At 37.7% G+C, this 25,486-nt stretch overlaps 2 protein-coding genes across 2 annotated transcripts in view; both read right to left on the reverse strand.

Moving 5' to 3' along the window:
- The window catches only part of SLC9B1 (solute carrier family 9 member B1), a 66,323-nt gene extending 51,234 nt beyond the window's left edge, over positions 1-15,089 (reverse strand). The window contains exon 1 of the mRNA XM_059376753.1: positions 14,981-15,089. The gene's annotated coding sequence lies outside the window, so the exon portion shown is untranslated. The remainder of the gene's footprint in view (positions 1-14,980) is intronic.
- A 6,623-nt stretch (positions 15,090-21,712) lies between these two features.
- The window catches only part of SLC9B2 (solute carrier family 9 member B2), a 51,078-nt gene continuing 47,304 nt past the window's right edge, over positions 21,713-25,486 (reverse strand). Inside the window, exon 12 of the mRNA XM_059394837.1 lies at positions 21,713-22,245. Within this exon, the coding sequence (XP_059250820.1) occupies positions 22,024-22,245 (222 nt within the window). The 3' untranslated portion in view covers positions 21,713-22,023. The remainder of the gene's footprint in view (positions 22,246-25,486) is intronic.

Raw genomic sequence — 25,486 nt, forward strand, 5'->3', positions numbered from 1 at the left:
TAACATTATTTTCACATATTTATTGGCCATTTGAATATTTTCTGTAGTAAAGTGTCAGTTTAAATCTCTTGCTCATTTAAAAAAATGTATTGGCAGACTTTTACTGATTTTTTTTAGTTATGTATTCCAGAATCAAATCTTTTATTTGATATATAAATAGGCAATGTTGTCTTCTATTCTGTGGCTTGTCTTTTCACATTGATGATGTCTTTGAACGAACAGAAATTATTATTTTAATTTAGTCTAATTTATCCTTTTTCTTTATAATTAGAGCTTTATTGTTTTTTAAGTCTTTGCCAACCCCAAACTTATAGGGTATTCTATATATTTTTCTAGATGCATTAATGTTTTGCCTTTCACATTTAATTCTAAGATCCATCTGGAATTGATTTTTATGTATGGTGTGAGAAGAGGTAAAATTCATTTTTTCTTGTATCAATATTGAACTGACTTAGTATCATTTATTAAAAAGCCACCTGGGTGGCTCAGTCACTAAGTGTCTGCCTTTGACTCAGGTCATTATCCCATGGCCCAGGGTCCCTGAGTCGGGCTCTCTGCTCAGCAGGAAGCCTGCTTCTCCCCTCCCACTTCTACTTGTGTTCCCTCTCTTGCTGTCTGTCAAATAAATAAATAAAATCTTAAAAAAAAAAATCATCCTTTACCCATTGCATTCCAGTGTCACCTTTGTTGTAAATCAGGTGACCACATATATGTGAATTTATTTTTCATTTTCTTCTGTTCCACTGGCTATTTATCTATTCTTATGCCAACACTACACTAGTACTTGTATAATAGGAATTGTTACCTAGTGTTGGAAGTTCTCCAGTTTTGTTCTCCTTCAGAGGAGGATTGACTATTTATCTCTTTATATTTCCACATAAATTTTAGAATAAGGTTGTCTATTTATACACACACACTTTCTCTCTCTGGTGGAATTTTGACAGAAGTTGCATTAAATAAAAAAAAAAGAAATTGCATGAATCTGTAGGTCAATTTGGGGAGAACTGACATCTTAACACTACTGAGTCTTTTAATTCTTGAACACTGTATCTCTTTATACTTAGATTTTCTTTAGTTTACCTTAGTAATGTTTATAGTTTTCAGTGTAGAGCTCTTACATATCTTTCATTAGACCTATTTCTAGGTATTGATGTTTTTTGGGATGTACCAAATGGTACCATTTAAAAAATTTATTACTTGTTTTTTTGCTGGTATGCAGAAATACAAGTAATTTTTAATTTATTTACTTTATATCTAAGCCTTGATAAATTCACTTTATTCTAATGATTCTTTGAGATTTCTAAGTACACAAGCACATAGTCAGCAAATGTTTTATTTCTTCCTTTCTAAATTTTATATACTTTATTTTTTTCTTTCCTTATTGCACTAGTTGTAACCTGTCTTTACAGTTTTATATCCTTGTTGACCTTGGTATTGTCTGTCCTCAATATTTGTTTTAATATATATCTGTTGGCAACACATTCCTTATTTGTTTGCCTTAAGTGTCTTTATTTCACCTTTACTTTTGAAAGCTATTCTCACTGAATACAGAATTCCATATCAGAAGTTTATTTTAAGAATTTTAAAGATGTTCCTCTCTATTCTGGCTCCCATGATTTCTATTGAGACATTAACTGTTAATTCTTACCATGGCTCCTTTGAAGATAATATGTTCTTGGCTGATATTAATCATAGTTATTAAAAAATCTTCTTCCATTGTGATAAAATACATATAACAAAAAAGTTACCATTGTAAAGTATACAGTTCACTGGCATCAAGTACGTTCATATTATTAAGCAACAATCACTACTACCATTTCCAGAACTTTATTATCCCAAACTGAAACTCTGTATCCAATTTCCTATTAACTCACCATTCTCTCTTCTCCTAACTCCCTGGAAACCACATTCCACTTTCCATCTTTATGAATTAAAGTACCTTAAGTACCTCAGATAAATGGAATCTATAATATTTGTCCTTTTGCATTTGGTTTATTTCACTTAATATAATGTCTTCAAAATTCATTCATGTTGTAACATGTATCAGAATTTCCTTCCCCTTTAAGGATAAATAACATCCCATTGTATATATATACCACATTTTGTTTATCCATTCATTCATTGATGGATATTTGTGTCATTTCGACTTTTTGTCTATTGTGAATAATACTGATAAGAACATGGATATACAGATAACTGTTCAAGTATATGCCTTCAATTATATTGGGTATATACACAGAAGGAAATCTGCTGGATCATATTATAATTGTCTCATTTTTAGGGGAACTGCCACACTGTTTTCCACAGTGACTATGCCTATACATACCAGTACTGCACAAGGGTTCTGATTTCTCTACATACTTGGCAGCACATGCTACTTTGTTTTTCATAATAGCCAGCCCAATGGGTATGAAATGGTATCTCACTGTGGTTTTCATTGCCATTTTCCAATGATTATGAGCATCCTTGAGCCCTTATTGGCAATTTGTATAACTTCTTTAGAAAAGGATCTATTTTGGGGCACCTGGGTGGCTCAGTGGCTTAAGCCTCTGCCTTCAGCTCGGGTCATGATCTCAGGGTCCTGGGATTGAGCCCCACATCTGCCTCTCCTGCTCAGCGGGGAGTCTGCTTCCCCCTTTCTCTCTCTGTGCCTGCCTTTCTGCCTATTTGAGATCTCTCTCGACAAATAAATGAATAAAATATTAAAATAAAAAAGAAAAATATCTATTTTGCCTGATGATTCACAGACCTGTACCCCTGGGCAAATAATACATTATATGTTAATAAAAATAATTTAAAAGAAAAAAATATCATTTTAGTCCTTTTCCCAGTTTTTCTTTTAAAGATTTAATTTATTTATTTGAGAGAGAGAGATCACAGAGGGGGAAGAAGGGGGAGAAGCAAACTCACTGCTGAGGAGGGAACCTGATGCGGCGTTCCATCCCAGGACACTGAGATCATAACTCAGCTGAAGGCAGAGGTTTAAGTGACTGAGCCACCCAGGCACCCCTTTGCCGAGTTTTTAACTGGGTTATTCACTTTTGTTTTCAAGTTGTAAGAGTTCTTTATATATTCTGGATATTAATCACTTGCCTGATCAATTATTTGCACTAATCTCTCATTCTGTGGCTTGTCTTGTCTCTCTGTTGGTGGTGTTTTTCAACACACAAACATTTTAAATTTTGATATAGTCCAATGTATGTATGTATATTTTTTATTGCCTGTGCTTTGGCTATCTAATCAAAGAAATCACTGCCAAATCTAATATCATGAGGTTTTCTCCTATATTTTCTTCTAAGTTTCCTAGTTTTAGTTCTTACAGTCATAGTAATTTTAACATCTTTTTCTGCTAACTGCTAACTAAAAATTCTAGGGTTCCTTTGAGTCTGTTCCTATTTTCAATGTTCTGTCTCATGCATGCACAGATGGAGATGACCCAAAGCCCCTGGATGGGTAAGGAAACTCATTCTCCAGTTCTTTTCTTCTCCTATATCTATATACCTATATCCTATATACCCTGCTATCTCTCAAGGTCTTTTTTCCTGGTTTCTTTGGTCTGAATATGGTTTTCAGACCACCTGAAAAACTCTGGTTTTTCTCTGAGTTGTAATAGCCCATAATGTCATTAATAGAGGAAAAATCATTAATTAATTAATTAATGGGGAAAAGTCACAAAAGGAAAACAACATCAATAAGGAGGATTCCTCATTCTCTCTTTAAACTATAGACTCCATTTTCCCACATCTGCATGTCATAAAAATAGGTTTTCTATTGTAGTTTTGGCCTCCTGTGCTATCATTGCATTGGTTTTATGACTGGAGCCTGCCTTCAGGTCAAAGCTGCAAAAGAAATTCAGTCTTGTAGTTTTGACTCTTCTTCACAATCCACTTGCTTTTTTACTTTTTGATCTTCATGTAGTTGCTCTTCAGGTTTTGTCTAGAGTTTTTACTGTGAGCAGTGAAAAAAAGAGGTTGCAGTGAACCTATTACATCTTGGAGCGAACTGGAAAGTTGTGTGCTCCACGAGAGAAGGGACAATAACCAGTTTTACCCTTGATCTATTATGTGGTAAACACTTAATAAATATTTTTGAAACAAATATGGAGTGAACTGAGAATTTTATTTTTTTATAGATTCCATTTATTTTTTGACATAGAGATCACAAAAAGGCAGAGAGGCAGGCAGAGAGTGGGGAGGGGGGAAGCAGGGTCCCTGCTGAGCAGAGAGCCCGACGTGGGGCTCGATCCCAGGACCTTGAGATCATGACCTGAGCTGAAGGTGGATGCTTAACCCACTGAGTCACCGAGGTGCCCCAAGAACTGAGAATTTTAAAATGCCACATACTCAAAATGACAACAAAAACAGAAACATTTCTGCATGTTAAGAAGAAAGGAAGGTTTGGAGAGCTAGGACCCTGGCTAAGGTAAGATTTAAGATTTTTAAAGATTTTTAAAAAGAGTTTTGGTACAAAAAAGGGGGAAGATAAAGAGGAAAATCCAGATACCTGAGTAATTTAGGGATCGGAAGCAGGCTAGGCAGGATATATGAGCTTTAGCTCTCTCCCCATTGCCCCCTTCTTTCTTTTTAAATATTGTGCCTATCTGTTTTCCTTTGGACTTCTCACTTCCCCTGGAGATGTCTTTTTCTTAGATAATCAATTTTTCAAATGCCAATTTCCTTAATACAATACAAATTTTGTAATTTATTATTATTATTTTTAAATATTTTATTTATTTATCATAGAGAGAGGAGGGGAGAGAGCGAGCATAGGCAGACAGAGTGGCAGCAGAGGCAGAGGGAGAAGCAGGCTCCCTGCTGAGCAAGGAGCCCAATGTGGGACTCGATTTTGTAATTTAAAATGTAGATAAGCTCCTAACATTTATTTTTCTTTTAATAAATTCTTAGGAGTCAGTTTCTTGACAGAATAAATCTTGTCAACAACTCTGTGCAATTTTCAAAATAAATTTGATATAAACAATAGCCTACCTGTATAAATCAGAATTGTGGCAATCCAGGTGTCTAGGGGTTACAGTGACTGTATCCTGTTAGGAGTCCTCTCATTATATGTCTGGATAGCCAGCAAAATGGAAAGAATGAGGGCTTTGAAATCAGAAATATACTACTTGCATGATCTTGGGGGAAATTATAGTATCTGGTTATCTTTTAATGAGCATAATACTATCTACTCTTCTTACTTTGTGCTCACAGGTAGAGAAGGCAGAACAAAATTTGACACTAGCCAATCAAATCTGATTCTACTAGACATTAGGGCATGATTTTCATATATTAACAAAAAGAAGACTTAATAGTGGTTTTTATATTCTAGTATCTTTTATGATCACTTCAGTTTCATTATTAATTTTATGATATATTTATTTCAGTAAGCTTCTTTTTAAAACTTTATTTATTTGAGACAGAGATTAAGAGAGTTGGCAGGTAGGGGTAGAGAATCCCAAGCGGACTCCATGCTGAGTGTGGAGCACGATGAGGGGTTCAATCCCACAACCTTGAGATAACAACCTGAACCAAAACCAAGAGTGGGATGCTTAACGGACTGCGCTATCCAGGTGCCCCTCAATAAATTTCTTAAAAATCTTTTTTGGGGGCGCCTGGGTGGCTCAGTGGGTTAAACCGCTGCCTTCGGCTCAGGTCATGATGTCAGGGTCCTGGGATCGAGTCCCGCATCAGGCTCTCTGCTCAGCAGGGAGCCTGTTTCCCTCTCTCTCTCTCTGCCTGTCTCTCCGACTACTTGTGATTTCTCTCTGTCAAATAAATAAATAAATAAATAAATCTTAAAAAAAATCTTTTTTGGAATAAGACAGAAATCATTAAATATAGACTACATATCTTGCTATTATGGGGATAAAGTGAGATGTTTTTACAGTTCATAGCAAAAGCTATGGTATTCAACTGATAATTTTTATTAGAAATGGGGGATGCTATCATATTGTTAGATTTTGCTTTTAAAGTGGTAGAAAGTTTTGATGGATTTAAGAGGCTCTGGTTTTATTAGAATGTCTCTTTTATTATAAATGTTAACAGAAACAGTAGGGTATCATAAAGTTGGGAAATCCAAGCTTTCTGCTACATAGTATTGAGTCAATTTCTTGTCACTTCACTTCCTTGTCCAGACTTGTAAAATGGGGGAGAGAGGGAGGAGGTTAGATGATCAAAGGTTTTTGCCACTTTTAAGTCTACTCTCCTTTCTATTCACTTATGGACTTACTAAGAAACAGCATGAGAGAATATCAACACATGTTGCTTGGGAACTACCGACACATCTTATATAAATATGTATATATGTATGTATGTATGTATATCATATAATAGAAACAACTAGTTGTCTTTCCTTGGTCTGTGTTCTTGTACTCTATACTGTTTATCACTTTGAAGCAGTATTGTGCAATGGCGACATCTATTGACTTTATCCCTACCATTCAGCAAAATTTATGGCCAATTCTTAGTTCTTTTAAGTATGGATCATTCACTCTGTGGTTTAACCAAATGCTTTAAAATCATTCCTTATTTCTCTCCCCTACAGATGTAAAAATATCAATTAAGTTTGGATACATAATAACTGAAATTTCTTTCAAAAAATCTTAATACTTAGAATTAAGTATAAACTATTCTAAGTGAGATTGCAGCTTTTATTCCTTCCATTGAAAGCAGAACTGGGATTTGAATTCAGGTGTGTTTCAATATGTAGCCCATGCCCAGAGTCACTAAGTATTACTGACACATAATGCTCATTTAACATATATTTATTAAATGAATGTTAGGTAAAGCATAAGCATCAATGTGTATTTACATGTATTATTTTAGGATGTTTGGAGCTATTGTTATCTTTCATACAAAGAAGTCTTTTTGAGTGTATGTCAAAGATCATCAAGTAAAAACTTAGTATAAGCCTTTCTGAACAAATGAATTTGAAAGTTGTATCTACAAAGAGAATATTCTTTATACAGAGCATTCAAATTAGAACAGGACTTTTTGTTTTGTTTTTAAGATAATGACTAGTTGGCATTATTATTTAATCAGGACAATACAAATCTGGACTAAATGAGTACTCCAATTCAAATCGACTTTGCCACTGTTAAAATTCCTATAGTATTAGGTGTTTGTTCTCATTAATCAGGTATTATCTTGAATTTTTATTCTTTTCAGGTGCCGAGATCATGTTTCTACAATAAAATGGTAAGGTTTTCCAGGGTTCAGAACATGTTTTATATCCTTGTCTTTCCCTTAGCCCTAACCATAATGGTTTTCCTCACCAAATAGTAAAGTTACCAACAATTTACCCAGAATCCGTGGTTTTCCACGATAGGGCATCAAACTATCATGGTTTTCTCTCTAGTTCTCTTGATTCTACATTTCAGTCACATTACACTGTTACTTGTTCTCCCATGCATTTTTTGTTTTCTTTGCTTGTAATACTTTACCACTGCATCTCTTCTTTGTAAATGAAATGTATTGGTTAAGGGTCTTTCCAACAGAATTTCCTATAAGGCATTGCACAAAACTAAGTCGTCTTTCTTTTTTTGAATTCTCACATCATATTATCACTTGTCCAACCTTCGTTCTAGCTCTCTGGTTGTCCTTTCTTGGTCTTCTTTTTCTCTATCCATCCTTTGAGTGTTGGGGTTCCTCAGCACTCTTCCCTATCCCCTCTTCTCTTCTTCTTCTATATACATTTCTTAAGAAATTTATTTTATTCTCATGGCTCCAATTATGAGCAATATGCTGATGAGTCTGCCTAGAGAAGCTCTGTTGAGTTTCTAAATAGAGTATTTAAGTACTTAGTGGATATCTCTACTTCATTGTGTTTACAAGCATCTTAAGCTCAATATATGCACAACTGAACTCAAAACCTTCCCCCACTAAGTCTATTCCTTCTTCAGAGAATTTCCTATTTCAGAGAACAAAGCCACCATCTACCTGTTGCTGAAACTAGAAACCAAGGAGTCATTCCTTCTCCTTCCCTGCTGATATCCACTGATTAGTAAATCATGTTAATACAAGCTCCTAAGTAACTGAAAATTTTGTCCACTGCTCTCATTATAAATTGCTGCTGTTCCAGTCCAGGCTATAGGCCCCTTTTCCCATAAGCTCTGTAATGACGTTTCAACTGGTTCTCCCTACTTCCAGTCTTGGGCCTCCCTTTTTAATGTCCACAGTACAGCATAATCTAAAATATAGCATGATTATGGCAACTTCCTGCCTAATATTTCTCAATGGCTCCCCATAGAAGAAAAATGTCCAAACTCAAACTCAGCTATGGAATGCACTTTAATAAGGGCTAAACTTGTCCTTGCCAATCTCATTTTTTACTTGGCTTTTTAAACTTCAGCTGTATTTTAGTTCTTTAAATTTGCCAACCCTCATATCTCTGAGACTTTATATATTCTGTATATTGTCTTCCAACCCTACACCACTGTTTTTTGTACAAATAACTCTCTATCAGTGTTGAGCTCCTCCCTTTAGAATTTCCCTTTAGGATGCATCCTTATCACAGCATCCATCCCTTACCACAGCATTCATCTCACTATTACAATTGCTCGTTTAACTATCATCATGCTATTATTTGACAAATATTCACTGACAGCCCACTGTGTAACTGGTACTGAATTCATTCTCCTTTGTACATAGAGTTTAGTCAATACAGGGTATTGTGGAAGCACATATAAAATGTGCTTGGGAGAGGGTGCAAGAAATGCTGTTTAGTGACTTGCATTTCCCTACTAGATTAAATCAGTGATTTCATAATCATCTCTGAGTTCTTTAAATTACCTAACACAGATGGTAGGTAATTATCTAATCTCATTAACTGTTGAATTTTAAACATACAGAAAAAGTTTTTGAATTGTAAAAGGCCTCTTGCCAGCCATTACTTTCTACCTAGCTGTTTTTCTTTGATATCATTTTGGACATAATAAAGTATAAAAAGCAAAGAGACAAACTACTACACTAAAAAATATGGGACTTGTTGTCAGAACACTGTGGTTAATAATTCTGCCACTTACTAGGTAGGTGTCCTTGATCAAGACCCTTAACCTTTCTGAGCCTCAGTGTCCTCATCTGAAAAAGGTAGTTATAAAATTAAAAGAGATAAGAGAAAATAAAAACATAAAATGAATATCCCATCCATTTTTTTTTCAAAGAAATGGAACAAACAGTCCTAAAATTTATATGGAACCAGAAAAGACCTCGAATAGCCAAAGGAATATTGAAAAAGAAAGCCAAATTCTGGACTTCAAGCTCTATTACAAAGCTGTCATCATCAAGACAGTATGGTACTGGCACAAAAACAGACACACAGATCAATGGAACAGAATAGAGACCCTCAACTATATGGTCAACTAATCTTCGACAAAGCAGGAAAGAGTGTCCAATGAAAAAAGACAGTCTGTTCAACAATTGGTGTTGGGAAAATTGGACAGCCACATGCAGAAAAATGAAATTGGACCATTTCCTTACACCACACATGAAAATAGACTCAAAATGGATGAAGGACCTCAATGTGAGAAAGGAATCCATCAAAATCCTTGAGGAGAACACAGGCAGCAACCTCTTTGACCTCAGCTGCAGCAGCATCTTCCTAGCAGCATCGCCAAAGGCAAGGGAAGCGAGGGCAAAAATGAACTATTGGGATTTCATCAAGATCAAAAGCTTTTGCACAGCAAAGGAAACAGTTAACAAAACCAAAAGACAACTGACAGAATGGGAGAAGATATTTGCAAACGACATATCAGATAAATGGCTAGTATCCAAAATCTATAAAGAGCTTAGCAAACTCAACACCCAAAGAACAAATAATCCAATCAAGAAATGGGCAGAAGACATGAACAGACATTTCTGCAAAGAAGACATCCAGATGGCCAACAGACACATGAAAAAATGTTCCACATCACTCGGCATCTGGGAAATACAAATCAAAACCACAATGAGATACCACCTCACACCAATCAGAATGGCTAAAATTAACAAGTCAGGAAACGACAGATGCTGGCGAGGGTGTGGAGAAAGTGGAACCCTCCTACACTGTTGGTGGGGATGCAAGCTAGTGCAACCACTCTGGAAAACAGCATGGAGGTTCCTCAAAAAGTTGAAAATAGAGCTACCCTATGACCCAACAATTGCAATACTGGGTATTTACTCTAAAGATACAAACGTAGTGATCTGAAGGGGCACGTGCACCTCAATGTTTATAGCAGCAATGTCCACAATAGTCAAACTATGGAAAGAACCTAGATGTCCATCAACAGATGAACGAATAAAGATGTGGTATATATAAACAATGGAATACTATGCAGCCATCAAAAGAAATGAAATCTTGCCATTTGCGACAATGTGGATGGAACTAGAGGGTATCATGCTTAGGAAAATAAGTCATTCAGAGAAAGACAACTATCACATGATCTCCCTGATATGAGGAAGTAGAGATGCAATGTGGGGGGTTGGGGGGTAGAAGAAGAAGAAACGAAACAAGATGGGATCAGGAGGGAAACAAACCATAAGTGACTCTTAATCTCACAAAACAAACTGAGGGTTGCTGGGGGTAGGGGGGTCGGGAGAAGGTGGTGGGGTTATGGACTTTGGGGAGGGTATGTGCTACGGTGAATGCTGTGAAGTGTGTAAACCTGGCGATTCACAGACCTATACCCCTGGGGCTAAAATTACATTATATGTTTATAAAAAAATTAAAAAATTTAAAAAAATAAGAAAAAAAGCATATTATAAAATGCAAAAGGCTACCCGAATGCTGTCTATTATTGTTATATACTATTATTATTATTATTATTATATGAGTAAATGCAAATTAAGTCTCCCTATTACTGGTCATTCCAGCTCTATAGGCAACAGGATTTCCAAATTTCATCCTTCATCCCCACTTTACTATTTAAGAGTTAGGGTTTTGCAATTTAATAAACACATATTGATGGAAGTGGTTAAAAGAAAAGCCCCCACACAACAAAATCAAACCTAAAATTTAACAAGTAAATATTAAAGGGGATAAGAGAGAAAAAAGCAGCAGCCTATGAAAATCTAGAATTTAGAAACATGGATGAAAAAAAAAATCAAGTCTTTTTTTTTTTTTCTTAATGTTAACTGGAAGGGGAGGTGGGACCAAAGAATAATGCTGTGAGTCATTTATCAATAAAATGGTCACCTATTGAGCTGGGAAGTCAGGATATCTGGGTTCAAGAACTTGCTCAGTCACTAATTTATCACTAATAACCAGGAAGCCAACCCTCCCAACAGTCTGGTCTTATGACTCCTTGGCTATTATGATCTTTTCCTCCACCCTATCTCAGCTACCCACTAATAAGGCCACAAATCTCAAATGGGCACTTGATCCTACCCAGCTATGTACTCTATGATTTTCTAGTATTGCTATTGACTGAATATTTGTGTTCCTTCAAAATTCATATGTTCAAATCCTAACCCCTAAGGTGATGGCATTGTGAGGTGGGGGTCTTTGGTATATGAGTAGGTCATGAGGACAGAACCCTCATGAATGGGATAAATACCCTGGATGAAAGTTCCTGAGAGCTTATTCCATTTTGGCTACTGTGAACCAGAAATAGGGTTCTCCCCAGACACTGACTCTGCCAGCACCTTGATCTTGGACTTCCCAGCTTCTAGAACTATGAAAAATAAAATTGTTTATAAGCTACCTAGTCTATGCTATTTTGTTAGAGCAGCCCACACAGACCAAGGCAAGTATGACAGCCTTCTGTCCTTTAGAATGATATTTTAGGGCGTCTGGGTGGCTCAGTTAGTTAGGTGTCTGCCTTCAGCTCAGGTCATGATCCTAGGGCCCTAGAATCAAGCACAGCATCAGGGTCCTTGCTCTGGGAAGCCTGCTTCTCCCACTCCCTCTGCCTGCTGCTCCCCGTTCTTGTGTTCTGTCAAATAAATAAATAAAGTCTTAAAAAAATAATAAAATAAAATGTCTATTTTATGTCTTCTTCTCACCCCTTAAACCTTCTACCCAAACATTCTTCCTCTCTCTCCTTACTGATCTAGCCTCAGACCTTCTACTTTCTTGAGAAAAAGAGAATCAGTATCAGGCAGAAACTCTCTCCTGAGATCACTGAATCTATTCATCTGCCTGCATGGCTATCTATACTCATTGCCTTTCTTCCTATTACTATAAATTTTATGTTCATGTTTCTGAGCCAATACATCTACATATTCCCTGGATCCTATTCCCTCTTGTTTTATCAAAGACTTCACTCTTAAAATATACACATTCTCTCTTATACTATAATTTTTCTCCTCTATGGAATAATTCCCATTAGCCTAGAAACACACTTCAGTATTCCCATCTTTGAGAATTCTACTTTGACCCCACGTATTCCTCTATTACCTACATTTCTCACTCTTCTTCATGAAATATCATGAGATATCTATAGTGCTGTTTATTTCTTCGCATTACATTTTCTCTTCATTTTGCTTGTCAAGGCACATAACTACTACATGTTGCCAAAATCCAATGATCAGATCTCTTTATTTGATTTTTCAGTATGTTTCAATAACACCAGCCATGCTTTGTTGTCTTGGCTCTTAGGCCACCGCATTCTTGGATTTTCTTCCTACTTCCTGAGCTACTCCTTCACCATTTCCTTTGCTTGCTTCTTTTCTTCTGCTTTACCTCTAATCATTGGAATGCTTTCTATGAATACACTTTCTCCAGGCAGTTTTTTTCTATGTGCTGATAAATCTCAACTTTGTATCTTTGGTTCCTTACACAGAACTCAAGACACAGGACTTACTTTGGATTTCTAATAAACATATCAAACTGAAGGTGAGCAAAGTAAAAACCCTCCCCCCCCACACACATACACACACACACACACACACACACACACATTTTCTTCTTTAGTCTTTTTCATTTGGTATATGGCACAACCATCCACTCAAATTAAAGAGAAGAGCCTAGGAGCTTCTCTTTTTTTCTAACCCCAATATTCGTATCATCATCAAGTCTGTAGGTTCTGCCTACAAATACATTTCATACCCATCCACTTCTTATACCACTTAAGACCAAACTACTGTCATTTCTTCCTGGATCACAACTATCTTCTGCTACTACTCTTTTCCCCCAACCCCTATGATACATTAACCACATAACAGGAAGAACACATCTTTTTTTCAATGTAAATCAGATTATATTACTCCCTTCCAGAAAACTCCCTGCTTGTTTATCATCACACTTTAAATGAATTCCAAACTTATTCCATGGGTAGATAGATCCCCATGACCTATTCAAAGCCCTATGTGATTTGGCTCCTACTTATCTCATTAAAGTCATATTACACCACTTTATCCATATTCCAGCTACAGAAATCTTATGGTGTTCCCTGAAAGAGCCAAGCTCTTTCCTACTGTAAGATTTCTGCAATTGGAGTGTCCTTTAACTGCAGTGCTCTGATCCTTAATATTTCTGTGGTTGGCTTTTTTACATCACTGAGGTCTCAGTACAAATGTTAGCTCTTTGGAGAGCCCTTCCATAACAAATAAATCTAAAGCAACTTCTTCCCCAGTATCTCTCTCACTTCATACTGTTTTACTTCTTCAAGTCACTTAACATTATCCAAATTTTCCTTGTTCGTAGCTTGTTTCCCTTTTCACTAAATTTTAAGTTCCATGAGAACGGGGATCTTGCCAGTCTTTTTTTACCATTTATTCCGAATAATGGCAAAATAGTAGCTCCCTAAGGATACTTACTGAACTCCCGTTCCTGAGTGAGTCACTCAACCTCTCTCACATTTGCGAACTTCCTGGAGCTAGACTTGGCTCTGCGTCCAGGGACTACAAAGGTGTATAAGGCATGACTCCTTGAGGATCTCATCCATTTATTCCTTCAATATTTACTGAATGTATATTATACTAAGTTCAGGTACTGTTTAATCTGTGTTTAGTTCCCTCTTCAGTAAACTGGAATTTTGTGAGCCAACTCCATCTGACAGAAATGTATAAACAGCATATGAATATGCAAATAATGTACAAAATGAGAGGTAGCATAAACATGTTATTTATATAGTACCCCTACTGCACAAGCCTCTTTCCTTTTGTCTGGTAATGGGTGGGAGCTCATGACAAGAGCCAACTGATAAAAAGCTATATAAATTTTGGTACTCACAGAAGGCAATAAATATGAATGCCCTTTTCATAGGCACATAGTAACTACACCATCCGGGGTCATGAATTCTTTAGTTGCGATAGTAACAAGTGTTACTTTTCCACAGTGCCGTTGCACAAATATCAATTCTATTTACCCTCATGGAAAATTAGGGAGTATGGGGGTCAAGTGCTCCTCTCCCATTGCACCATCTAATTTTTCACAGACTCTAGGGCACACATCGAGGGGTGTCAGGGACTTGGTAGGGCCTGCAGAGCTCTTACCACTCCTGAATGATGAACTGGACACCTGACCTGGTCCCTGTGCAACAACTGTCCTTAATCCTTCAAAAGCATTGATCTAAGGGGCTTGTCCCCTGTGATAAAGCCAACAGAAAGGGGCTGGGGCCGGGGGAACGCGAGGAGGGTAAATTAGGGAGGAAGGTCTTCCAGGGATAATAAGCAACGAATCCTGGAACACACCTCCAGTCACAAGAGCATGTTAAGGTTCATCTGCAGATAGTCACCGTTTGTACAACAGTCTGCCCTTAATCAAATTACTTTTGCAGTCAATCTTGACTGACAGACCTCTTTTTTCTTACTTGAGAATTACCTGCAAAACGAGAGAAACAGAGGAAGAAGGGAAAGAATAAAGAAGAGATGTGGGATGAGGGAGTACAGCAACGAGTCAGGGAGAGGGTTCGTGGCTGTTTCCCCAGCCTCGGAGCTACGCATCCTGCTGCAGCGGGAGGTAAGGAGTTCCTCAGGTCCGCAGGAAGGGAAGGACCGCGGGAGACCAGGGACCAGGAGTGCCCAAGGGCCTGGAAAGGGAGAGAGTTGAGAAAAATGGACCGTACCTACAATTCCTTCAGCATCCCTCGCTACCCCGGGAGCGGCCCTGGCGCCCAGCAACCGCCGCGTACACCCCGCGCCGCGCGGGCGGGAGAAAGCCGCCGAGACCCAACCCTCGCGCGGGCCGCTAGGGCCGAGCTTACCGCCGCTGGCTCCGCGGAGGGCGGCGGGGCGGGGTCTGGGCGGGGCCTGGCGGGGCGGGGCGGGGCTAGTGACGGAAGCGCCATTGAGCGGCGTGGTGGGAGCTCTGGCCTGCGGAGGTGAGGGTTTTGGGGTTTGCTGGAACCGACTGGTGTGCTGTCAGTTTGTTCGACCCTTTCCTTTCCACGTCTCTTGTGAATATTGATCTATTGGGTTGTCAAAGTCCAGGGACAGGGTAGACATCACAGGGCCCTTCAGCCAAAAAGCAGCACCAGGCGGCGGCACCCGCCAGAAGTGACTTGTCACAACTCACATTATGTTTCCTCTTCAGTCAGCTGAAATATCAGTTGTAAATATCAGTCTCTGTGGTTAAGACTGTCTGGGCTCACATTTCAGCACTGCCACTCTATAGCTATGGGATGACAGACAAATACGTAGCCGGCCCGAGCTTCCGTTTTCTCTGCTGTAGAGGACGTGGTTGCTGGTGGTGTGAGAAAAATGAACTGATACATGACAAGTGTCTGGAGCAGGGCTTGGTACAAAGCAAACACTCAGTGTCCTGTTATTACCAAAAACCTATTTTTTCCCCCCATGAAATCTTAAGTGGAGACCTTCTTATGAAACGAAAGCAGAGCTACTCTAGTTGAGGGTGGGCCCCTAGAAGCTTTGGATTCTTAATCCTAAGCCTCCTCTGATGGAATCTCCAAGATTCCTAAAAGATGATAAACAACTGTCATTGGATTAAGTCCAAATTTCTTATAAACTGCCCTTGTCTAACTTTGCTCCTGCTACTCCAAAGAACTTCAACTCCTGCACACACTGTAATCCTTTTAGCCTATGTGGGGTTTTTTTGAAGTTATTATTATTATTATTATTATTATTATTATTATTGAGAGAGAGAGAGAGTGTATGCCTAGGAGTGGGGGTCGGGGTGGGTGAGGAATGGAGGCAGGGCGGAGGGAGAGAGAATCCCAGGCAGGCTCCAGCCCTAGGAGGCGCTCCATCCCAGACCCTGAGATCACGAGCCGGAATCAAGAGTAGGACGTTTAACCGACTCACGCAGGCGCCCCTAAAGTTATTCTATCAAGCGATCAAGCGTGTTCTCTTTCCCTTTTTCTTATTTATCCTTTAAAATCTGACTTAAATTACAGTTCTTTATTGGGTGATAAAAAAAAATCTTCATCTTTAGCATGGTGTATGCATTCCAGCAAGGACTGAAAGTTATTTTCTCCCTTGTTTCAGGAGAGTAGGCCAGATTTTTTGTGATTATAGCATTAGGGAAATGCTTTGTTCTCCTGGCAGCGAAGTGAAAAACAGGGTACTGGTGGCGGTCAAAATGGTAGCGTTGGTTAGGAAGGCTTTTGAGAGGAGTCTGATAGCCTCCAGGGCCATGCTCTGTGCTCCAGATGCAATGAACTACTGAAGAGTTTAGTGCTTTAGGGTCCATCTAAGGAGGATGGAGGCACATCAACAAGTGGGATTTTGGAATTCTCATCGGAAGGCTCAAACCAGATTTAATTTGGGCTCATCAACTAAAACCTGTGTTACCTACTCCTAAATTGCAAAGCAATTCCCACTGCTTACAAAGAACTACATAAACTATTCATCTAGAAATACAATGTTCTGAAAGATTTAAAAAATAATGTCCTTCATTTATTTAAAGATAACATGATGAAAATTTAATAATGGTTCAAAAAACATTGATGCATTTTCTTATAAAAACTCAATAGTAACTTAATAATGAAGTTGATTACATGATTGCAACCATGTCATTGAAAACAAAACACTTTTGAGGAATGATAGCATTTTTCACTAAATTTGACATGATAAAAATTGCTTTAAAAATGTCTTCTATATAAATGGTTTTGTACATTGGGAAGCAATAAATTGAAAGGTGATCAAGTAATAAAGATAGAAATGTGGTCAGTGATCTATTTGGTACAATTTAACTGTCGATTTTCTTTTCCAATCCTCCTGTCACTAATTTTCTTTATCAACCTTAAGTGCCAATTTTTATTATATTCCAGTCTTTACTATTTCAAACTTTCCTAATATGCCCATTCATGACCTCGTTCTCTCCTTCTTCTTCTTACTCTCTAATATTAATACATCAATTTAAATTGAAGATCCAATTCTTGAAGAAAAGTATCATATCTTATTCATATTTGTATTCTCTACAGTGTCCATTTCCCACTAGAAATCAAGTTCCATTAAGCAGAGCCCTTGAACATCTTGGCCATTGCTGAATTCCTGGGTATTTAGCATAATTCCTGGCATCTAGTAGAGTATTATGAGTGCATCCTGAGTGAGTGAATGAATGGATTTTAAAACATAAGCTCCATAAAGGTAAGGATTTGTCAGTTTTATTCATTGCAAAATGAATATTTGACAATTACCAGGTGACTGAATGAGTATTTGGAAAGTTCAGTATTCATTATATACAATAAAAGTTCTTCAATCTGCATATCTTCACAGAAGTCAAATATAAAGTATTTATGATGCCTTTCACCTAATTCAGTGGATGATGTATCTTTAAGACATCCTTTGAACTGCAAGAGTAAAATGTAAAAGAATGAAAATAAAGTGGATGTTTACATTGAGTAGTTTCAGTTTTGTTCCTTGTACTTTCCTGTGCTCTAAATTTTTTGCGGTGAAAATGTCTTATCTTGCAATCAGGAAAAAAATACTATTTTTAAAGAGCGTAAAGGATGAGATCATTTGCAAATATGTGGCTGAGGAAACTTTAAGGACACCCAGGTCCAATCAAGGTTATCTGGAGTTAAAAAGAGAGAAAAATACTGGAATGTGAAAACAATTTAGAGCTGAAACCTAATCAGCCACGCCCCCCCAAATAAAAAAACAAAAAAACCTCTTGGAGGAGAGATGGATGGAAGTGATCCTAGAGAAAAAAGGACATGGTAGAACAAGTACTTATAGTAATTTTTTTAGAAGTGTTCTTGAAGTATGACCTCCTTGTTGTGGACTGTTTTCCCCAAATTCGTATGTTGAAACCCTAATCCCCGAGGTGCTGTTCTGTGAGATGGGGCCTTTGGAGGTTATTAGGATTAGGTGAGGTCATGAGGGTGGGGTCCTCATGATGGGATTCGTGTGCTTGTAAGAAAAGATACCAGAGAGTGTACATACTCCCCCTCTCCCACCCCATTCTCATCTCTTTCCCTACCACGTGGGAACATAGCAAGAAAGAGGCCATAAGCAAGCTCAGAAGAGAGCCCTCAGTAGAACCTGATTATGCTAGCACCCTCATGTTGGACTTCCATCCTTCAGAACTATGAGAAAATAATTGTGTGTTGTTTAAGTCACTCAGTCTGTGGTATCTTTTATAGCAGCCCAAAGAGACTAAGACAGAGCAAGGAGACTAAGATCTGAACTATTATGTGGCAAGTGGTTTTCTTTTTTTTAAAGATTTTATTTTGTTTTATTTATTTGGCAGAGAGAGAGAGATCACAAGTAGGCAGAGAGGCAGGCAGAGAGAGAGAGGGGGAAAAAGGCTCCCCAATGAGCAGAGAGCCCCGATGCCAGGGTTGATCCCAGGACCCTGAGACCGTGACCTGAGCTGAAGGCGGAGGCTTAGCCCACTGAGTCACCCAGGTGCCCCGGCAAGTGGTTTTCTATACTGGAAGAGGATCCCCTCAGCAATTCAGCCAATAAATGTTTATTAATTGCTTACTGTATTTCATGCCATGTGCAAACTAGTGAGGGTCCAAAGATAACCAAGACAAGGCTCTCACTCCTAAGGAGCTGATTTCATAGGAGACAAGAATGTAGACAAACTGAAAAAAGAGTTATAAGTGTTCTGACAGAAGTATCTTCTCTTTTATATATATCCCTTTTGTAGGATACATACATTCCTTTTATAGGGACTCAGGGGTTAGAGTAATTGTTTCTATCTGTGGTTGGGGTTGGGTAGGTTTGGTTGACCTGAGTCAACACTCTATATCAGGTTAACTCTGAGTTCACCAACCAAGTGGACAGCTGTGACTCACAATGTGGTGATAAACCTGAGGCTTCAATGGTGAGCCCTGCACAGGCCCGTACTGGACATTTAGAGATTTAGATGGTGGCTGCTCACTGAGGAGAAGGAGAACTCGCTGCATGCTCTCCAAAATGCAACAGGCTATTGGTAGTGGCTAAATGGCTTCTTCCGCCCTTTCTACACTGTGAATTTCCACTTCTCATTCTTCTTTGGGGTCTTGACTATTTATAACAACATTCTTATTTACTTATACCAGTTGTATTTTTTATAAGTTAATAAGCGTTTGTATTTTTTTTATAAGTTAATAAGCGTTTGGAGCCTCAAAAACTATTGGAGAATGTGGGACCTAGCCCTAACTGCAGCACCCTTCTGGGTCACATGCCTTTTGCTGTCTAAGTCTTAATCATCTCCCACATCCTAGCCAAGACCCTATTTTCTCTGGAAGCTGTGCCTAAACTACACTACCCCTGGGTTAGGTGGGTGCTCCTGTTATGAGCCTTCTTGACTCCCATATTTGCTGCTTTATAGCACTTATCATACTGTTTTGAAATCTCTTATCTGTCTCCTCCATCAGACTGACAGATCCTTAAGGACAGAAACAATAGCAGTTTTGATGATGTGCTTAGGTCATCAAAAACTTCCATTAAGTCTTTGTTGAATGAATCTGGTTTTAGAGCCTGTCAAAAGAGAGAACCAGATGAACATTGGCTTTATGTTGCTGCCACCAATGTACACCTAACCAATTAAGTTCAGTTTGAAATATCTATCTGAGTTTTTGTGTAAATTAATACAATCCAAATAAAGAGCATGAACTAGAAGAAAACACAGTACCACAGAGTAACCAACATCAGGCTGATGTAAAAATGAAACTGTTATGGCTTCATAATATGTAAGCTTAATAAAAATTAAGCTGCTTTTAAATAGAGGTAAAAGTCATGGAGAAAGGATCTGGAACAGCAGTCTAAGGACAAAAGAGGAATGGATAGGCTTTATGCAAATCATCTTGGTAGTATCAGAATATTTATAATCTATTCATTTCACACATTTTAATATCTACTTAAGATTAGACTGAACTTTGGATTCTGGGTTAAAGAGTTCTGAGTTCAGGGATATGACGAGTAAGTAATAAATGCTTCAGGGATACATACACCATGAAAAACACTGTGAACTATATTCAAATATAATTATTCTAGCAACTAGGCAGAAATTGATCTAGAGTCAAAGAGAATTTAAAGATGATACATTAAAGCAAAGATGGTCTGTTGAGTAAGTGGGATAAAATGTGACCTATGTAGATAAGCCTTTCTTCTACTGTCTTCTCTGCAAGCATGCCACAATGGTTGAAAATCTTGCCATAGAAATCACTCTTTCAGTTTAAGGTACTATCTTTAGAAAGCCTGCTAACATGCAAGATTATACTACTAAGTGATGGTAACATTCCATACAATGGTACCTCTGTCTCCCAAATCTGAACTTTTCTTACTCCTAAGAATCTCACTAAAGGATGCTTAGTGGGAGGTAATACTATCAGACCTCTTCAGAGCTGGGTGTGGTCATCACCAGTAGAATGTAAGAGGAGATATATGGCCAAATTCACATCATTTACTCAAAAATAAATTGCTTGCTTTGGATTCACCCTCTCCACTTCTTCCTGAAGTCTAGAAAGGAGACATGGGAGACATTCATCTTTAACCTGTCTTAGGGCTTAAGACATGTCAGAGCCTCAAGATAGAAGGACATGGGTCTCTAAGGAAAACCATGAACTGACTAATCATGACAGCATCAACCAGTCAGCCAGTTTCACGAAAGGGAAATAAATTTCTATTTTAAGTTCTATATTTTTTGGTTTCTCATTATAGCAGTTTACCTTACTCTAATTAATATTTCGTTTATGAGGTGGGCATAAATTTGACAGTTATCTCTCACCTACAGCAAAGGAAGAGCCTGAAGATATGGGTCACAAGAAACAAATAAGAAAGGGCTGAACCAGGGCACTCCTCAGGGGAAGGCAAACTCAGAAGCGCTGCTAAAATGGGAGACTCTGTGTTGTCAGTTAGAAGAAAGGATAAGGTCTTTTGACATCTAGATAGGTGCAAGAGGAAGAGCCAATGAAGACACTTGGCACACTTGAAAACTTTGGTGGGACCAATCAGTTAAAATAATTCACAGAAGGGTAACAAGAGAGGTCAAAATGGAGAAGAGGCAAATTGGCACAAAAAGTGGGAGTAGAAACTGCTGAAGTGTTGCATTATGGTATTTAAAAATAAAAAAGTATAGAGGAGTCCAAAACATTTCAAGGTTTGAGTGGTCAGATGACCATGAATCATGAAATTATGACAGTAACAGTAAGTTAGATCAAGCTGTTGGTTAGTAGAACAGGATACTGAACTTGATCTTTTCCATGTTAATTTTAAATTGTGGTAGTGGTGAGCCTGGGTGGCTCAGTCTTTAAGCATCAGCCTTTGGCTCAGGTCATGATCCCAGGGTCCTAGGATCAAGCCCAGCATCTGGTTTACTGCTCAGTGGGGAGCCTGCTTCTCCCTCTCCCACTCCCCTGCTTGTGTTCTCTCTCTTGCTGTGTCTCTGTCAAATAAATAGGTAAAATCTCAAAAAAATAAATTGTGGTAGTACATTTTACTAAACAATGTAAGATACACAATTAAGAGGTATTTGAAAAAAAAAAAGAGAGGTCAAGAAATTAGGTTGGAGATGTAGAATATTACCACTGACATGAAAAGGATGGCTAAAAATGCTCTTTAAAGAAATAGCCACACTTTTGGTTCTATTACATTTAAAGCTTAAACATTACATATCTCAATATGCATCTAGATAACATAGACTTCGCTAGTTGGTAAAAGAAGTTTCTGGCAGCAGCTTTCTAATCATTACACTCAGCTTTGTCTCTTTTCACCTCTAAACTTGTATAGAGGTCTCTTCCTGAACTTCTTCACCTTTATTTTGATGTTCAGCTTTCCGGAGAAGCCTGGGACCCAGCAAACCAATGAGTAGACTTCCAATTGGGGCTGTGATGAGGATGGACAAAAATGCCACTGTCAACACATCCATTCCATATTCTTCTAACTGTTTCTCTCCATGTGATCTTGCTGTGTCCAAAGCCACAGATCCTATGGCAGCCTATAAAAGTTTAAAGGTAACAATGGAAACATAAGACAAGTGCATAGAGAAAAGCTGAATTATTTTGTCATTTGCAAAAACAAATTACTGTTCTTTTGCTCAGCTAAGAAAGTTCTATTAGTCTTCTTTCAAAGTATACTGCAGTGTTTTGGTTGTTTGAAAACTCTCCCTGCTTGGGGAAAGAATAATGATTTATATGTACCTATTTGCATAAGGTAGGGCTACAAAAATATCAGGCAAATATATGTCAAAACACAAGGCAAAGTCAGACTCACGATATTAATTAACTAGAACATGATACCATATATACTAAATTCCACCTGAGTAAAGATGAGAGTTACTGGTCATCTTATTCTTCTATCTTTACTAATTTCAAAGTAAGAAAAAAAAAGATGAAAAAATGCAGTGATACTGGAAGATGGTAAAGTTTTAAATGAAACAAACAAACAAACAACAAAAAAACAACCCATAAGAATAGGTACTTCTTTTAGAGGCTAACTAATTAAAAATCATGAAACTTGACAATAAGAAGCTCCTTCAATACCTGAAGTTAATCTTATTAGGCATTTAGTTAATTTCTGCCTCAGGAGTTGGTAAAATATTTTATTTAAGATTTAATTCTTTTGGAAAGTTTCATGAAAATTTTTATTCTCTTTTACAGGCAAAATGCAACATTAATGTACATCGGAAAATAACATATATGCATATATAGATAGATAGATAGATAGATCTATCTATATATATATAGATTTTATTTATTTATTTGACAGAGAGAGAGACAGCAAGAGCAGGAACATAGCAGGGGGAGTGAGAGAGGGAAAGTAGGCTTCCTGCCCAGTAGCAAGCTGGATATGGGTCTCTATTCCAGGACCCTGGGATCATGACCTGAGCCAAAGGTAGATGCTTAAAGACTGAGCCACCCAGGTGCCCTGGAAATAATATATTAAACAATCTGGTTACTCCCTTGTTCTACAGAACACAACAACGTTAGCCTCTAGGACAATGAAACAGAAGAGAAAATATCAGTATGCATGAAACAATGGCAGAGACTACTAATTGCCCACAAATATCTGAATATACTCTTCTATTATAGAACTCTTGAGTTTCAGCTGTTCATATTACTGTACAGATAGTTTTTCATCCTTCTTTACAACATGCATTATTGTTGTAATAATGAAGATGAACATGCATTATTCAACATGTTCTTGATAACATTTCCTTATTTTATACTGGCTTTGGTAGCAGGAGAGTGCCATCTTTCAAATTTTAATGTTTAGGAACTCATCCCTCATACCAAAGTTATTAGAGTGATTATTTTGATATTTATCCACTAAAGTTACCAGAGGTAGCAAGGAAGCTGAAGATACTCTGAGGGAGAAACTGTTCCACTTATTGTACTACTAATCTCACAGTATTCATTTTTTTTTTGACTTTTTAAAAGTTAACATATAATGTATTATTAGCCCCAGGGGTAGAGGTCTGTGAATCGCCAGGTTTACACACTTCACAGCACTCACCAAAGCACATACCCACCCCAATGTCCATAACCCAATAGCCCTCTCCCTACCCCTCTTCCCCCGGCAACCCTCAGTTTGTTTTGTGAGATTAAGAGTCTCTTATAGTTTGCCTCCCTTCTGATCCCATCTTGTTTCATTTTTCCCTTCCCTACCTCCCAAACCCCTGCTTTGCCTCTCAGATTCCCCATATCAGGGAGATCATATGATAGTTGTCTTTCTCTGATTGACTTATTTCGCTCAGCATAATACCCTCTAGTTCCATCCACTGTCGTTGCAAATGGCAAGATTTCATTTCCTTTGATGGCTGCATAGTATTCCATTGTGTATGTGTGTGTGTGTGTGTGTGCGCGCGTGTGTGTGTATCACATCTTCTTTATCCATTCATAAAGAAGGTTCTTGATGGACATGTAGGTTCTTTCCATAGTTTGGCTATTGACCTCACAGTATTCTTATCCCTTATGTCTCAGACTTCTTTGAAAGTCTGATGGAAATAAAACTTCTCTGGAATAATGCCAAAGTCCACAGCCACACAAAATCTGGCTTATAATTATAGCACATACAGATCCCCCAAAGCTTCCTAAATTTAGAACATCTCATCTTGGGGATGCCTGGGTGACTTAGTTAAGAATCTGACTCTTCAATTGGAGAAAGACAACTATCATATGACTCCCTGATATGAGAAAGTGGAGATGCAACGTGGGGGTTTGGAAAAGAATAAATGAAACAAGATGGGATCGGGAGGGAGACAAACCATAAGAAACTCTTAATATCACAAAACAAACTGAGGGTTGTTGGTGGGGAGAGTTGGGAGAGGATGGTGGGGTTATGGACATTGGGGAGGGTATGTGCTATATGGTGAGTGCTGTGAAGTGTGTAAACCTGGCAATTCACAGACCTGTACCCCTGGGGGCAAAAATACATTATTTGTTTATAAAAAAATTAAAAATTAAAAAAAAATCTGATTCTTGATTTGGCTCAGGACATGATCTCAGGGTGGTAAGATTGAGCCCCAAGTAAGATTTTTTTCTTGGCCCCCGCCCCACTTGGGTGCATGCTCTCTCTCTCAAATAAATAAATCTAAAACAAAAAAAGAAGACATCTGATTTTCATTTCATAAAACAAAAATTTCCGTGTTTAAACAATTGCAAAATAATCAGAAAGAGATAGTTCAATATTGTTTGCTATAATTACTTTGAAAATAAAGAACATAATCAGAAATAAATTATGTTTGCAACAAATAATCTATACAGTTCTAATTTAATTAGTAATTAAATTTTACTAAATACCTGGTTAATACTTTCAAGCACCTATCTCTTCATGCCCTATTCATTACAGTGTACAATTTTGGGGTCATGTGATTGATATATTTGACAGAAGTTTTAGCTAGTTTGAAAAATTTACTACCAACCAATAATCTAGAAAATCAATAAAGCATTTTCTCAGTTGCTTTTCAATAAATTTTTTCCTTTATATATAAAGACTGTGGTCAAGCATAACTGATCATCAATTATATTGACATTGAAGTATTTCCAAATACTAAGATGCACCATGCTATTTATTTTTCACTCTCTTCTTGGAAGATATTGAAATGAAAAGGTTTAACAGCTATCTTTCTGGGTGATTTAGAGGGCTCTGACTGATAAAAATTCAAACTCTTTCTTCTCATGACTACTGCTTTCTAGTTACTGTGGGAATTTATTGGATTTTTAGTTGATTAAAATAAT

The sequence above is a fragment of the Mustela nigripes genome, chromosome 1, assembly GCF_022355385.1.
Source record: "Mustela nigripes isolate SB6536 chromosome 1, MUSNIG.SB6536, whole genome shotgun sequence".
NCBI lineage: Eukaryota > Metazoa > Chordata > Mammalia > Carnivora > Mustelidae > Mustela > Mustela nigripes.